Raw genomic sequence first — 17,168 nt, 5'->3', positions numbered from 1 at the left:
CACACTGTTTTTAAAAAGTTAATTGCACGGTGTTTTAATGATTTGCCTGTGTTTAAATGATTTAGTGGTTGGAATTAGTAATGTTAATTATAATAGTTAATTATAAATTATTATGTTCAATTAAAATTTAATTATAATTAATTATGTTTAACAGTAATTAGAAAATATCAAATCAATTAATTCTGAAATTTTGTTCCCAACAATTATTAGTAGAATAAATACATAACCAGATTCCTAACACATAAACAATTATTAGTAGAATAAATACATAACCAGATTCCTAACACATAGGAAAAAATAGCAGAAGCAAAAATTATTTGATCTGAATCACACACACATAAACAAATTTATGCCCAATCAACAGTTCTTTATTAATAAATTGATCACAGAACTTACTTGAGTTCTAGTATTAGAGATAATGGCTCAACTGAGAAAATACAAAACTGATCACCAAACTCATTGCACTCTCTTCGACCTAGCAAATACTCACTAAGAAGTCTCTCTCAATCTTGTGTTGCTATTGTGTCTTCTCCTCACATTAGCCTCACCTTTATAACTTTGCATTGAGACAAAACCCTAACCTCAAAGCGATGGACGGCCAAGATTAGATCTCGCCTCACTTGATATCTACAACTAAGATTAAAAAATTATCACTAAAGTAAATAGTTTACTTTCTCTAAGTTTTTATTTTAGCTCAATAAGCCAACATATAATTATGTGCTTTCATAAGTTTAACTTAGGCTAAGTTACATCAACGAAAATTCTATGGTGAAATTTGGGTGACTTCTACACGCCTAGACACAAGGCTTGTGTAGAAGTACCTGCTCAAGCTACAAACTTCAACGGTCCCTCTTAGCAAGGGAAGTACTTCTGGAAGAATCTCTTCCACTTGGATTTTTCTCGAACACCACCACGTTATCTGTTGTTGTAGTTGCTCCCTTTGAACTAGAAGACTTCTCTGCTACATGTTTCACAATCTTATATAAAGACTTATTCTTTCCAACCATGCTTTGAGGATCTTAATCCTAAGCGTCTAACAATGTCATATCACACCAATGGAGGCTCCTCACAGTACTTGAAGAATCGCTCTTCCTTGCCCCCTGCTCCCTCTCAACAACTGACATTGTTCTTGTATCTAAGATCCCCTCGGATATACCCACAAGTTGTCCCAGCAACCTGTATGAAAGCCCTTGTTTGATGCCAAGCTCAACATGTGCATCCAAGGTCAATCCCTCTCAATATAGAAGCGTATGTCCATCTTGGAACAGAACTCTATACCCAACATCGTCCAAGGTTGATACTGGAGTAAGTGTTCCATCAACCCTGGAACAAACAACATCCTTGTCACCTCCAAAAATCCTTCTAACTCTAGCTAGAATCTTACACATCCAACCCCCTTCACTGCATCCATGGTACTAGTCCCACTAAACATGCTACAATTTAAGCCTGTCTTTGAAACACTATGGAACACTGACCTCATCCTCGTCATGTGATTGGACGCTTTACTATCCACTAGCCATAACCCATTACCCTCATACACAATAGTACTATTGCCAGAAACACAAGTAATGAAAGAAAATTCCTTCTCAAATTTCTTCGTAAAATTATTAATCTCAATTGATGTTGATGCACCCACCTGATCCTCCTCCTTATGTAAACATTGGCTCATATAGTGACTAGTGAGTACTTGATGTAAATTTTAAATAATCTAATGAATTTTTGCTTGTTGACTAAAAAAATGTATAGATTTATATATTTTTTAAGTTTTATAAATACTAGTTTAATCACATGAAATCATATAAATTAAAATTAAATAGTTGGTACATGTCAAAAGACATCAATCTATAATAAATATCAAAATAAATCTCACATTATTAAAATTAAAAAATTATAAACTAATTTTATTTTAATATATTATTATTATTAAATAATAAAAACAATTACTATATAAGTTAAATATATATACATTTACTCCCACTTTTCCATATAGATTTTCAATTTGTAAATAGGCTTTGTTACAATACCATGGTTTATCAATACCTCACGCCAAAAACCCAAAGTTCACTTGATATGACACTTGTTGATATGGCATTCTTTTAATTAATATATTTAATTAAAAAAAAAACATAAAACTAACTTTATTTTAATATATTATTATTATTAAATAATAAAAACAATTAATATATAAGTTAAACATATATACATTTACTCTCACTTTCCCATAGAGATTTTCAATTTGTAAATAAGGTCTGTTACAATACCATGGTTTATCAATATCTCACACTCAAAAACCCAAAACTCACTTCATATGACACTTGACACTTGTTGATATAACAATGTTTTAGTTAATATATTTAATTAAAAAAAAAAAACAAGACATAACCACTTTGAAAATAAATCTTATATATATTCTATGAATATTCTAAAATATTAAATCTCTATCATATAATTATTCTTTGCACATCCAATTTCTATCGTCTACTTAATAATTATTGATATTTAAATTAAAATTCTAAAAATCCTATTCCAAACATCTAACAGTGTATATCAATAGTTTAAAAATTTTAAATATTTATAGTTTTATGGATAAAAACATGTATAACCTTTTTTAAGAGTTTACAAGTTTAAATCTAAAAAAAATAGACTACAAACATCTTCGTAAGATTTTATAAGTTTAAATCTTAAAAAAGGTAGACTACAAACACCTGCATACACTGAAGTCAAATAACTGCAAAGAAATTGGTTGTTTTATGCCACAAATAAAAAAATCTTCAACACCGATTTGATGTTTAATTTAAACAACTGACCACCTATTATTATTATTTTAATTATTTTAGAAAAACACTACTTAATATTAAATATAAATAAATAAATAATATATATAACTAATTATTTTAGAAAAACACTACTTAATATTAAATATAAATAAAAAAATAATATATATATATAACTAAAAAACTATAATAATTTCGACACAATCATTAAACTTGTCCATGCTTGCACTTTCACTGTTGGTACATTTGGCTACATATATTAAATATTTTGTTTAAATAAAACAAAACAAAACATACATAGAGAAGGGTTGAGGTCATAAACTATTGAGTTTATAATCATAAAAGTTATACCAAAGTGCTATAAGAATGATCATATATATAAAAGAAAAAAAAAGGGCACTTTTAAAAGCTATCATAAGATAAGCACTTTGAAATGTTATAGAATTTTTATTTATTTATTTAATGTTTCGTTAAATATTTATACAAATCTTTAAAAGTAAAATTACAAAGCGTAGTAAAAAAAGTAAAATTACAGAGCGTAGTAAAAAAAATTTAGTCGAAATAAAAAAAAGGAGCATACTCATTCTGTATTATATTGTCAAAAGGTACTAAAAGGACAGTAACGCGGAGCTCTGCTTTTATTTGTTTTTCTTAAAAGTGGTTTGTGCCTTTATTTATTTTTTCCTCAAAGCTGTTCGTGATTTATGAAAGTTGGCGGAAGATCTGTGTAACGGAGTAGTCACAGAGGAAAACGCAAATTATACCTCACTCTCACTGTCCACTGTCCGACGTGGCAGCTGACTCACAAAAGCATATAAAATGAAAGACACCTCACTCTTCATTTAACCAACAAAACCATCTACAGACGTGTACGATGAACCATGACCCGTCTCTTTTTTCTTTGTTGTCATCGTTGTCTACTGAAATGTCAATTTCGTGCCATAGCCAAAAAAATCGCTGGAATCTAGCGGTGGATGAAATTGTTATCTCAGGTGATTCGAAGGTGACTATTGGACTATGGGGAAGCTCTCCCAGGTTGTGCTGTCTTTATGCCATTGGCCGGATCAAATAGCCTCCATGAAATATTGTTTCTACTGTGTCTTTTTTTTCCATGTATAGGGAACAGAACACTCCCGCAGATTGGCTCTCTAATCGTGGAATTTCTGCACTGCCTGGGCTGATACATTTTGAGTGCCTGGAGCAGGGTGCTATATTAGTCTCAGGCGCTTTCACCTTCACATGATGTTCTTTTGATCGGTTTTTCCTTGGATGTGTTGCTGGATACAGGTTCCTGATCTCTGTGTTTTGACCGCAGGCTTGTTATCGAGCTGCTCGGGGATCTCCCCAGTCTCGTTGAGGGATTGTTCTGCCTATTTTTTTTTGCTTCAGATTATCTTGGCTTCTAGCCGTGATCCCTTTTGTCCGACATTGCAGTTCTGTTTATTTCTGTTGTTTTTTCTCTGGAGAAAGTAATTTTTTCCAAATATGGAAGGGAGAATTTTAAATGAAAATTGAAGGCATTATTGCCAAATAATTTGGTATCTCCAAATATGGAAGGGAGAATTTTAAATGAAAATTGAAGGCACTATTGCCAAATAATTTGGTACGCATATGAAGCCAATAAACTTTCTACAAATGTAAGGGAGAATGTTTTCAAATGGAAGGGAGAATATCTTCAAGAATGCCTATCTTCTAACCTACAAACTTTCTACAAATGTAACGGAGAATGTTTTCAAATGGAAGGGAGAATATCTTCAAGAATGCCTATCTTCTAACCTACAATCGATTCTAATCTACAACTAATTTGGTAGTTTATTTGGTGGTCACAATCAATTTGGTAGATGATTTGATGGTCTATAAAGCTTTTTCCTCATCGATGGCTTCTAAATAAATTTCAATGGTTCTGAATGCCTTTGATGTTGATGTTAATTCTATGAACTAGGTCCCTAGCCTAATATACGAGTCAGGGTTATGATCAATAACACATTCAAACTGATATTAGACAAAGTGAAGAATTGATTCCTAGATTTTTCCTTCAAACTAAGTGTAGTGTAAAGGACTAGACAAATGGAATGTCTTAAAGGCCTTTCATAAATGTAAACTTGTGAATCACTATTAATGGCTTTCTAGAAGACATATCTTAGATACTTAACTAAGTTGAATAAGCTTTGTTTCTTATATTTCTAGAAATTTAAACAAATCAAGAGTTTTCTTTACTTAGAAGTTAGTACCTTATTATCGAGAACGAACTTAGTACTTTATTAGTGAGAACTCAATGGAGCTCACTTGTCCATTGACGTTTTATCTACTTAATAGATATCCCCACACTAAGTGTTCTTTCTATAAAGGGTTCCATTACCTTCTACGTTTATCTTTCCACCATCCCACTTCATGGAAATCAACTCTTGTCATGGGTAGAGATTAGTTTTTATTCGGTTCAAATTAAAATGGCAAGGTTTCAAATTAAAGTATTTTTCTTATCTCGGAGAAAGTAAATGGCATTAAACTCCTCATAATAAATTCTTCTCAAAGGTGGAACTTTGTGCTAACTGCTAACATGTTTATACAAAGTATGTGCAAGTGCAAAAGGTGGAGTTAGAGATCATCAACTTATGTAATGTCAAGAAAATATGAAACTTATAAATAATGAGTCAAAAGTATAAAGCCCAGGAGATTTGTCAACCCCTTCCTCACATTCTCAACCATCACAAATGAATAAATATCAACCTCACCACATTGTGCAATAGCATTATGGACATAGGCACAAGTGCCTTATCAAAACTCCTAGAACTTCAAATGGCATGTTTGACACACTAGCTATTGTAATTTTTGTGCCTTATCAAAACTCCTAGAGCTTCAAATGGCATGTTTCACACACTAGCTATTGTAATTTTTGAAATGACATCAATGGATGGGAAATAGAAAATCATTAATCCTAGCCTAAGCCACCAACCGAATGTTGAGTTGGACAGCTCTAGAATAACAAAAATGTTCGTTATGCTTTGGAACCAGAACCAATCCCAATCCTTGAGACAACTGCATAATTTGATATATTTATGATGATAGTTTAGAAACATTATTGCGTGTACTAATATGGCATTTTAAGAAATAGGCTCACTATTTTATATTTTAAACCCAATTATCACCAAAATCGATAAACATATGCACAAGATGGATCCAAAAAATGGAACAATTAAACAATTCGGCATTTTAATGCTTTTGGACATCTCTAGCACGACTCTCATGTCCCCGTGAATTCGTTAATATAGCTTTTGTCTTATCCTTTATAGGTGCTACCGGCAATTTTTCCAAGTACCGACTTCTACCGTGGTAAAACGCATGAAGTATCCAAGGCATTTTAATACCGATAAAAAGTACGAACTGCTTTAGAGTTTTGAACTCGTGACCATCGTGTTTTGGAAGCCATCAGTAATTATCGCATGCGTTTTCAAAAGAATTTTCAAATAGTCAATTGCTCCTGATTTCTCAATCACGCTTTCTGCGCTTCGTCTTCACTTAGTTCGTCCAACCAAATCCTTAAACTTCCCCATTGATGTGGAAACGAATACCAACGATTTCCAATGTGGTTTTCAATAGCCAATGCGCTTTCAAACATTTGTTCAATGTCCCCTAAACTTTTAACTCTGAAGGATAGATCCGCGTTGAGACGGTCCGTAGCTACAAAAGATTTAAGCCCTAAAATTTAGGGGTTCAAAATCAAAACCAGTTTCGGCTCAAATCTGCATTTGTTTCTAACCTACAGCTAGCGGCAGCTAGATGTAACAGAACTATACCCTTTCTTCTTTAACTATAAAAATATTAAACGACGCTAACCATAGGCGTAAAAAAATCGCTAAAAGAGATCAATAAAGATTTGATCCAACTTTCAAAGAAGGAAAAACCTAAAGATCAATAAAGATTTGATTCCATTTTCAAAGAAAGAAAAACTTACATCAATAAAGATTTCATTCAGCTTTCAAAGAAAGATAAACTTAAAGACAAGACTTACTCTCCATTTCTTGAGGCTCTCCAGCGGAGCTTTCTTGTGTGGGATATTAAAAACATCATTCTGTGTTTCGTCTTCGTCATCGCTTTTGTTGAAGCGCACGTAATTCTCACAAGGAGGAGATCGTTTCGGAGAAAATCTCCTCGGGTTCACCGGACCATTGGAGCTCATGGCAACCTTTATTTCCACAGGGGAGATGACAACAGATTTGCGGATGAAAACTTGGCGTAAAATCACGGTAAGACTCACATTAATGTGCTGTAATAATGGCTTTTCAAACTACTGAAAACGAAATATCTCCCATTTCCCGCTTCATACCCATGTCATACATCTACGCTCAATTTTTAAAAACACTTTAATGAACTTGCACGCATACGCGGGAAAGAGTGGTCCTGTGTTCAAATCTCACTCAAATGCTTTGACGCGGTCAAAACTGACTTCTCCCTTCCTGTATATTTCCCTTCAAATCTCTCGGAGGCACTGTCATTCGTGATCCATATTCAGAGCACCTCACAGACAATTTCACTTCGCTTCAGTAATAATACTCTTCTGTTGCTGAAGATATGCGACAAAGAACTTGATACGCAGCACCGTTTACTGTTTGTCTTAAAGCGAAAGTCGGTAGGTCTTTAAAATAAATAATTAACTAAATTGAAAAAAGAAAGGCACAAAAACAAAACAAAAAAGAGAGGACGGTTCCAGAAGCGGTAAACTAAATTGAAAAAACCAAAAACAAACCCAAAAAAGCGAAAAGAAGTTCCCGAAAGTGCAAAGGGAGCCATCTGGGCTCATGATGGAAATGCGGGTTGGGCTGTCAACTTGCCAAGATGTTCATGAAAATTTGCTGGACCCGTACGGAACACTTTTCCCCACTCTTCTCCATTAGAATTCATTATCGCAAGTTCCCCTTTTTTTTTAAAGCATGTACGATGTCACATTTGATTTTTATAAGCATTCGGCAAATGGACAAACCGAAAGATGGGGCGTCAAACTTACGATGTCAAAAGTATTTTATTTAAAAATTTGTAAAGCAAAGACAAAGAGATGCCATATATTTATTATGCTGGTCAAGGGCATGATTGGCTATTAGTTTTGTTTTGACTAGAAAATTAAAATTTATCTGAAATTTAACGTTATAAAATAAAATTTATTCTTATTATTTATTATGCTTGTCAAGGGCATGATTGGCTATTAGTTTTGTTTTGACTAGAAAATTAAAATTTATCTGAAATTTAATGTTATAAAATAAAATTTATTCTTATTAGTTTTGTTTTTGACTAAAAAGCCTAAAATTTAACATTATAAAATAAAATTTATTTTTATTTATCTCTCTTTTATTGAAATGTCTCTCTTATTGTGTAATGATGGCAAGAATTGACTTTTGTAATAATTACTATGAGGGAGTAATGGCGGGTAATTCCCATCTAGTTGAGGGTTGAGTTTCTTCATAGGTAAGTTTCGCAGAGTTGAGAGTTCTACTTGAACTACTAGCAAACATTTCTCTAAGGGAATTTTCCCCAGCTTGAAAATCTCTCTCTTCAAGTTCTCGGAAAGAAACAGATCTCCTGAACGATTTCATTCTGAAATAAGAGTACTTTTGGATTTAAGAGTACCAACCTCAAGAACCAGAGATATATGAGGTAAAAGACTCCAAGAATTTGTTGTGGAAACAGGTATACCTTGCTGCATTACCCTCTAGATTTGTTGATTATATCAGAATGCAAGAGATTTTTCAGTTACCTTTTGAATCTTACACATGGGGTCACGAGCTTGCAACTCGCTGTGCCTCTTCGTTAATGTTGATGGCCAACTCCTGGTGAACCAGTGGTGAACCTACTTAGATCTTTCACACTCTTTCAGCTTACACAACGGCTTCCACGCCTCACAATAGCCTTAGTGTCATTTCGATCCTTTGGCGAACTTCCTGCGAACTTCGGACGAAAGCTCAACAGAACTACTATCATAGCAGACTTTTCAAATCACAGAGATACTCAATTGTAGAAATATAGTGTACTCATTTTATTTCAGAAACTCAAAATATTACAGAGAGAGAATTTCTTTACAGAGATTGACTGTCGTCGCTTTTACCGGACTGTATACCGTTCATAAAGAACAAGTAATACCGGAGGCTACCTGGCGATAGACAGACTCTGCCTCAGAAATTTATGGCTGACATCTACAAACTGAAAGACTCTTACTAATGGTTCAGCCACTTTAGGTTCTCACCAGTGCCGAGCACACTGATGCACAGGCTTCCAAACCACCTAAAGACTTGAGTGAATCTTTCGTGGTGCAAGCAGATCAGACCCTTAGAGATGCAGAGCAAGAAATACACTCGACTCAAAAACTTCACAAAACTCAAGACTCCTAGACTCTCAACACTGCGATGCTTATCAAATGAGCCTTACCCTCTTTATATAGGAAGAGAGGGGGGACAAACATTATTGTTGGTCGGACCAAAGAAAAGACTTAAAGCTGAAGGAATCATTACTTTCCAGCTTTTACCAAAGCGACGTCCGCACAAAAATTCGGGTCTATAAGATGGACCGAATAATTGCTTTCGGGTAACGCTAAGATATTGTCTGTAAAGTAGATTCTTGTACTTAAAGTAAATCTGACAGATATCATGACTGTCTACAAAGTGGATGCTTTTGTACCAAAGCCCACGAGAAAATATTGATGGATAATATTACATTGTGGAGGCTTTTGAACAATAAAGCCCATGGAAAAACTGGTCACAGCCTCCAATATTACTTGTTCTTTATGAACGGTATACAGTCTGGTAAAAGCGACAACAGTGAATCTCTGTAAAGAAATTATCTCTGTAATATTTTCAGTTTCTGAAATAAAATGAGTACACTATATTTCTGCAATCGAGTATCTCTGTGATTTGAAAAGTCTGTTGTGATAGTAGTTCTGTCACAGTTCGATGATTTCCATAGAGACTGGAGGCAGCGGATCTATGAGGTAAAAGACTCCAAGAATTTGTTGTGGAAACAGGTATACCTTGCTGCATTACCCTCTAGATTTGTTGATTATATCAGAATGCAAGAGATTTTTCAGTTACCTTTTGAATCTTACACATGGGGTGAGATATATTCTCATATTACAAAGACATTGGTGAGTCTTTGTACTAGTTCAAAGGTTAACAAATCTCTGGAAAAATTATCAAGATTACCAGACAAAAAGTCCATCTACAGCAAGTATGGACTCACAATAGATGATCCTTTGGTTAAGAAAAGAAAATCCAAAAAGAGAGCCAAAAGAGAATTTAAAGAGACTTTCTACAGGAATAAAAGAAATTACCCAAAGGATAAAAGAAAATATCCTGCAAAGGATAAAAATCAGAGATATAAAAAGAAGGGTTATTATAAATATGTCCCAAAGACTCATTATTACAACCCCTCTGATATTCATTTGCATTCAACCAAACAAGAAAAGTGGAATAAAATCACTTGTTGGTTGTGTGGTCAAAATGGGCATACAGCTTCCAGATGTCCCCAAGGAGAAGAATCAAAGCTCAATAAAGGAAAGAAAACAGCTGTTTATGCTCAGAAGTCCAAGCAAGTCAAGCAAGAACATTCAGGACCTATTTTTTGTCTTAGATGCAAATCCAAGACACATGTCACAGAAAGATGCCCAAATCTTTCCATCAGAGATACAGCCCAGCAACATCAACTAGAAGAATCTTCTCTTGATTCTTTTAGCTCTACATCAGAAGAAGAATTGCAGGCTAATATGGGCCAGTACTATGAATCAGACTCATCAGAATGTTCATGCTCAAATTCAGATGAATGTGTTTGCCATGCCTTATATGAAAATGATTCTGAATATTACACCAGCTCCAGTGAAGAAGAAAGGCTTAAGCCTCCAAAAGAAAAGGTTCTCATGGCATCCACAGAAGAAGAGGCAGAATTGAAGATTTTATCTCAAATAAGGGCAATGGAGGAAGGAGACATGAAGAATCGCCTGATTGAAGCATTCACTGACCAGCTCAAGACCAAAGCTTCTAAAGAATCAGGTAAGAAGCCTTTATTTATTGATGCATCTTATGAAAGGAATACTAAATCATTTCAAATGCATCATCAAAAGCCAGGAAAAGTGAGGTCACTTACTCTCGGAGAAGTAAGTGGTGAAATTCACCACCTCAAAGCAGAAATCTCTGCAATTAAAGTCCAAATTGCAGAATTACAAAAAGGAAAAACAGAGAAGAAAGAAGAAGATGATTCCTGGAATCCTACTGCATATCACCAAGAAGTGCAAGTTGCTAAAGGCATGGAGGACCCGCATTTTGGATTTAAGGATATGAGGTTATTTACAACATCATGTTAAGGTAAAGATTTGTATCCAAGGGCAAATTTTTCAAATGACTGCATTATTAGATTTTGGTGCCGACATCAATATCATTAATATCAAGAGTGTTCCAGCTAAATATTGGGTTTCAGCTGAAAGAACGGTAGTAGGCCTTGGAAATAAGAAACTCCAATATGAAATTCCCAGAGCATCATTATGTTTTGATACTCATTGTGTATATATGAAATTTGCTGTAGCAGACATTCCTGTTGATTGTATATTAGGAAATGTCTTTCTAGCTGTAGTAGAACCTCATGGCTCAGCCAGGCTAAAAGGAGGGAGAGCCGGCTATTTTATTTCTATTCCTACATCAAAAGGCAAAAGAAAGAAAATTGAACTTCCTTATGTTTCAAGCCCAAGGATTTCTACAATGGTCCAAGCCATGCAAAAATTGGAAAAAGCAGAATCTCTATTGTCAGATCTCAAAGATCTGAAAGGCACACTAAGGATTGAAGAACAGCTAAAATTGCCCCACATTAAAAGAAAGATCTAGGATCGGAGAGAAAAACTGGAAGAAACATGCTATTCAGAAGAACCAAATGCCTTCTGAGATAGGAAACAGCATACTATCAGGTTGCCTTACAAAGAATGATATACTTTACTTATGTGTAATCTATAATGTTCTATATCACTAATTACTATTTATACTAAATATAAATAATTTGAAAAATAACATTATATATTAATTATTATGCACTATAAACACAAGTGGTTTGTAATTAAATTCAAAATTTCCATTTTCTCATAGGTGGAAAGTATTGAATAGACCATTTTTATGGATTTTATTTTTTAATTTATAAAATATATATAAAAATAACATGTGTACATTTTGTACCACTCTCATTATATCAATTTATATTCTAATGACATGACATGTGTACTATAATATATTATAAGCATTATATAAAAAAAACTGTCATCATTTAATATTAAATAAATAATTATTAACTTGTTATCATTCTCTTCAATGTCAACTATATATATATATATATAGATATAACTTTTGTCTATCAAAAAAATTTAATTATGTTAAAAAATTAAACAAATATTCATATAATTTATTTTAAAATTTTATTATTGTTTAGGGTACATACAACCCTTCATGACATTAAACTACTTTATTAAATTAAGCGGCAAGAAGTTATATCGTCTTGTTTTGTTTACCCTTTCCAACACTAAATATTTATATATTATATGATAGATTTCTTGGTTCATTATATAAATTTTAAATGTTATAATTTACACAAATCAAATCAATTAAAAAAAATAAATATTTAATACATTTAAAAAAAAACATTTTAAATAACCAAATTTTTCGATTTCAATCAAAACAACGCTCTTTTTTAATACCTTTTACGATACTCTATATATAATTAAAACATTACTCGAAGGTTTCCATTTAGTGTGGGCAAAATAAGAAAGGAGTAAAGATGATAAGAGGAGAGCAGTTGTCGAGCGCAGGTGTGCTGGTAGTGTTCGCCAACCACGGAGGGATGATGGAGGACGCCCGGCCTATTAGCTAGAGAGCGGGTAATATCGTCCAATGCATGTTTCAGTTTCGTGTCTCAGATCATCACGCATGTTTTCGGACACCTTTCATAGCCGACATTTGTCTCTAGACCCGTCTGCATGATTTCGATCCAGTATCATCTTTTGTTGGATGAGTTTTTGTTCTATGGGTGAGGTTATCCCGCTTCATTTTAGTTCCCAGTGGTCTCCTAGTTAGAAGGAGCTCATAGAGATCTTCCCTGTGTACTCCTTACACAATAGTTTATTTTACCAGAATCCAATCTCCCTCCGTTGTGTCTCCTCTTTTCATCCCTTGGGGCTTTGTATTGGCTGGCTTAGCATCATTGGATAAAGGAGTTCTTTCTCTAGCCACCACCTGCACCCTGCTCTCGGCATGTCTGCGACTCTAGGCTGGTAACTTTCCGTCCTTTTCTCTTTATTACTTCAAAAAGAGTTTACTTGGAAGTAGAATGCAAAGCATAGGCTTTGAATAAAACTTCTTCTTTTTTTCAGTTTAGGAATGGATTAAATGGATATGGAAAATAAGAAGAGCGGAGATTGGTTTTAAATGGTTGCTAAAATCTTCTTTAGTTTCGGATGTTGTATTCAAAATCCTCATGTCTAATAAAACATCCTCATTCTGGTCATGGTTGTTAGGCTTAAAGCTTAATAATTATATTGTCATTTCCAAGCCTTGCTCCAACTTTCGTTTTAAACTAGGGTCTTGGTGGTGTGTCTGCGAGTTTTATTGTTGTTGTTTAGTTTGCCTAGAGGATCCTTTGTAAGTAATTTCTGTTTTGCCTAGGTAATTCAGCCTATCTTCAATCTAGTAAAGGTTTTTCCCAGCATTTCTAACGGTATTTCTCTTTTTGAAGCCTAGATTTAGTGGATCCTAGATCTCTGGTTTTTCCGGCCCGGAAAAATCTTACGGGGCTTCGGAAGTTGTATTGAGGTACAAAGCCTTCATTCCGGGAATTGATTTTTTATCTAATTCTGTTCAGAATATTAACTCCAATATGGGGCAAGAGTAATTTCTGGATTAATGGGAGCTGTCATTTTTCAAAATCATCCCCTTCCCTGTCAACCTCCAGCTCATGCTATCGTCAGCTTTCCTTAATGGTGGTGGACAGGTGGCCTCCTTTTTTAAAAAGAATCTCCCTTTGGATATAACGTCGGCCCTTTCCCGAGTCTTCCTCTGTCAGTACCTCTGTCAGTAATCCTAATCCTTCGCGCCTTGAATCCATCTTCTCCAGGTTTTTTATTCAGTTCATGTTTGACCGTATGATCCGACATATATCCTTGTGGATCTTATAGCACTGCTTATATCAGTAATCAGGTGGCTCTTCGGGAATGGAGTTCCCATCCGACTCGTCAACCATGGAAGCCATGGTCCACGCGGCCATTCAGGCGGAGTCTACTCACGACAATGCCAAGCTATCCAGTGAGTGGCACTCCACGATGGAGGATATGTTTATTCACCCATTGGTCCCTCAAGATGCGAGAGTTCTTCGAGAAGGCAACCAAAATTTCAAATCAAAGGGAAAGGCTCAATCCACTTCTTTGCATGGTTCTCTGAAAAATACTAAACCTGTTAAACTGGCCCCTCCTCCTGCGGCGATTAAGCTAGAAAGTGTGATCTTGTCTGATCGCATTGAAATTCTTCAGGATCTTGCTTTAGTTGGACGTTGGCACTTCCCGGGAATGGAGGACTCCAAGATGAGAGTCTGGCTTGAAAATCATTCGAAGCCCTTGATAGGATATGTACCTATCGTTACCATATTGCTTAAGGAGTGGTAATGCTTCCATTTCCATAGCTCTTCCGATCTAGAATCCATTTTTAACCAGCAGTGGGTCTCGGGGAGAAGCTTCCTACCTTTACACAGGTGGTATTTGGGTTACAATCCGCTAAAAAATACGCCCTCCAACAACTTAATATGGGTAAAGCTGTCAGGCCTTCTTTTGGAGTTATGGTCAAAAGAAACTCTAGCGGAGATAGGGAATGCTATTGGAAGGTGTGTGTATGTTGATCCGAGATGTTTAGGTGAGAAAGACAAGTGTGTCACTTGGATTCTCATAGATAAATCTTTCAGGGGTGGTTTCCCAGACCATATTGACATTTCCTGGAGGGATTATAAAATCTGTCAGAGGCTGGACTTCTGGGGAGTCCCCTTTAGATGCTCAGCCTGCCACCAGACTGGGCATTTAATCAAGAATTGCCCGAGAGTTCTTTCAAATGACCGTAAGCAGTAGGGCTATTCTCAATTTGGAAAAAAATATTACAGGAGAAAGTATCTTTCCCCAGAATCGGAGAGCTTATCATTTGAAAAAAGCCTGTCTCCTCTTATGCAAAAGGATCAGAGAAGGAGCTCTTTAGAAGGTTATCATCTCTCCCCTACTCAACTCAAATTTACGTCTCCTTTGAATGCTACTCCTTCTATGCCACCGTTGGAGCCAGCATCTGACTTCGAAGTTCCTCTTCCCCCCCTGATCCTCTCCCCTTCATTTCCCCCAATAAGGAAATCCTTGTGGTTACATCCTCTTCCCCGACTCCAAAAAAGAAAATTTTGCCAGGATGAAAAGGAAGGAACCATTAACCACGGCTACTCTTGTAAATTCCCCATCATCCTCTCCGACAAATTCCATAGGTCATGATTTAGACTATCTTTTAAATAAGAACTTGATGGACCTCAGACCGCTTACTATTCACAAGCCTGGAAAGCCCTCATCTCCCCATATTAGCCCAGATTCTTCTCGCAATATAACAGTGAGAAGGAAGAATAATAGGGGCAACAAACACTTCAGGGGAAGGGGCGACGGAGCTAGCAGGGGTTTTCGAAACTTGTCCCTCATAGATGTCCTGGTTATTGATATGACAAAAGATCGGCCCCTTAGAGCAAGCAAGGCCGGAAAATCAGAGGTCTAGGGGTAGACCAAAATTTTTTGGCTTTAAAGGATCTTTTCCGATCAACAAATCCCAAAATCATTTTGATTCAGGAGACCATGCATGATTCATCTGTTGCAATTTCTTATTTTAGGAAAATGTTTCCATTATGGCACATATCTGCCATAGATGCAGTCGGAGGCCTGGCGGTGTTATGGGATCCCGATTGGATTCAGGGAAAGGCATATAGATGTATGGCTGGCATTCTCATCGCAATTAATTTAAGGGGACATAGGAATCCAATTAATATTCTAAATATGTATGCGCCCTACAAGAACAAACGACCATTTTGGGATAAACTGTTCGAGTCAGAAATACTTGACATTGATTTTTTGCTAATTGCAGGAGATCTAAATGTCTTGTTGAGTATGGAGGAAATATGGGGCGCTAGGAAAAACATAGACCCGATTGCTGATAGAATCAAAAATGAACTCTTATGCAGGAAGTTGATTGACATTCTTCCATCAAAAATGATGCCGACGTGGGAAAATGGGAGAACTGAAAATGCTTATATAGAAAAAAGGCTGGATAGATTTATCCTTCATGATAGCTTAATTGATGAGATGGGCATGCCTTTCTCATCAATTGAGAATGTTTTTATCTCTAATCACAGGCCGATTATTCTAGGGTGGAGAGAAAAGGGTTTTAGAAAGGGATACTCTTTCAAATTCAACAGAACAAGTCTTGAGGACCCGGTCTTTAATGAGGTGATAACTCAGTGTTGGAATGAGCTGTCAGATAAATCCTTTCCTTGTTTTATGACCTTCAGGGATAAAATGGATGCAATTCGAAAAGTGGCAAAGGAATGGCAGTTTCAAAAAAGACAATTGAGCAGAAAGTCTCTCAGGGAGATTCAATTAGAGTTGGACAAAATTATGGTCTCCATGGATGTCCATCAGCCCTCTTTCGAGATGAGATGTCAGATAAAGGAGCTTCAGATGAAAAAGCAAAAGATTTTGAAACAGGAGGAAGCTTGTTGGAGGCTAAATAGTAGGGCGACGTGGCTTAGGGAGGGAGATAAGAATACAAAATTCTTTCATAAATTTGCGAGTGCCAAACAGGCAAAAAATTCTATTTGGAAGTTAAAGGATGAAAATGGAGCTTTCCTTTTCGCCCAGCAGGAAATATCAAAAGAGGTCGTTAGATTTTTCGAAATCAGTACAAAAAATCTGAAAATTGTAGGATTCAGGATATTTTGTGGGGCATAGAATTATTCCCTCAGATGTTTGATGGGAATTAAATGAAAAAAAAAATCAGCCGGTATCGCAAGAGGAGCTTTTGGAAACTATGAAGTCTTTTAAAAGGGACAAAAGCCCGGGTCCAGACGGCTGGACGATTGAATTCTTAATCCACTTTTTTGACCTGATAAAAGATGATCTGCTAAGAATGGTGGAGGCTACAAGAATGTCCAGCAGCATAAACAATAAAATATCATCAACTCACATAGCGTTGATTCCAAAGAAGGATGATGTTGTATCCCTTCAGGACTATCGACCGATTTCTCTGTGTAATATTTCTTTCAAAATAGTCTCTAAAATTATCGCTGAAAGAATCAAAGAAACTCTTTCAGAGTTTATATCAAAAG

The 17,168-nt window shown here is 35.5% G+C and overlaps 1 protein-coding gene across 10 annotated transcripts in view; it reads right to left on the bottom strand.

Annotated features, from left to right (window-relative positions):
* The window catches only part of LOC149241464 (calcium-transporting ATPase 5, plasma membrane-type-like), a 314,590-nt gene that overhangs the window by 101,930 nt on the left and 195,492 nt on the right, over positions 1–17,168 (bottom strand). Inside the window, exon 1 of one of the 10 annotated variants that reach the window (XM_089373979.1) lies at positions 6,784–7,275. The exons of the other annotated variants lie outside the window; for them this stretch is intronic. Within the exon in view, the coding sequence (XP_089230105.1) occupies positions 6,784–6,951 (168 nt within the window). The 5' untranslated portion in view covers positions 6,952–7,275. Of the gene's footprint in view, positions 1–6,783; positions 7,276–17,168 lie in introns of those variants that run through there. 10 annotated transcript variants of the gene reach the window in all.

Source organism: Pinus tabuliformis, chromosome 8 (assembly GCF_031772625.1).
Source record: "Pinus tabuliformis cultivar Carrire ecotype Pingquan chromosome 8, CPIR1, whole genome shotgun sequence".
Lineage (NCBI taxonomy): Eukaryota > Viridiplantae > Streptophyta > Pinopsida > Pinales > Pinaceae > Pinus > Pinus tabuliformis.
The sequence above is the reverse complement of the archived record's forward strand: the minus strand, read 5'-3'. Positions and strand labels throughout refer to the sequence as shown.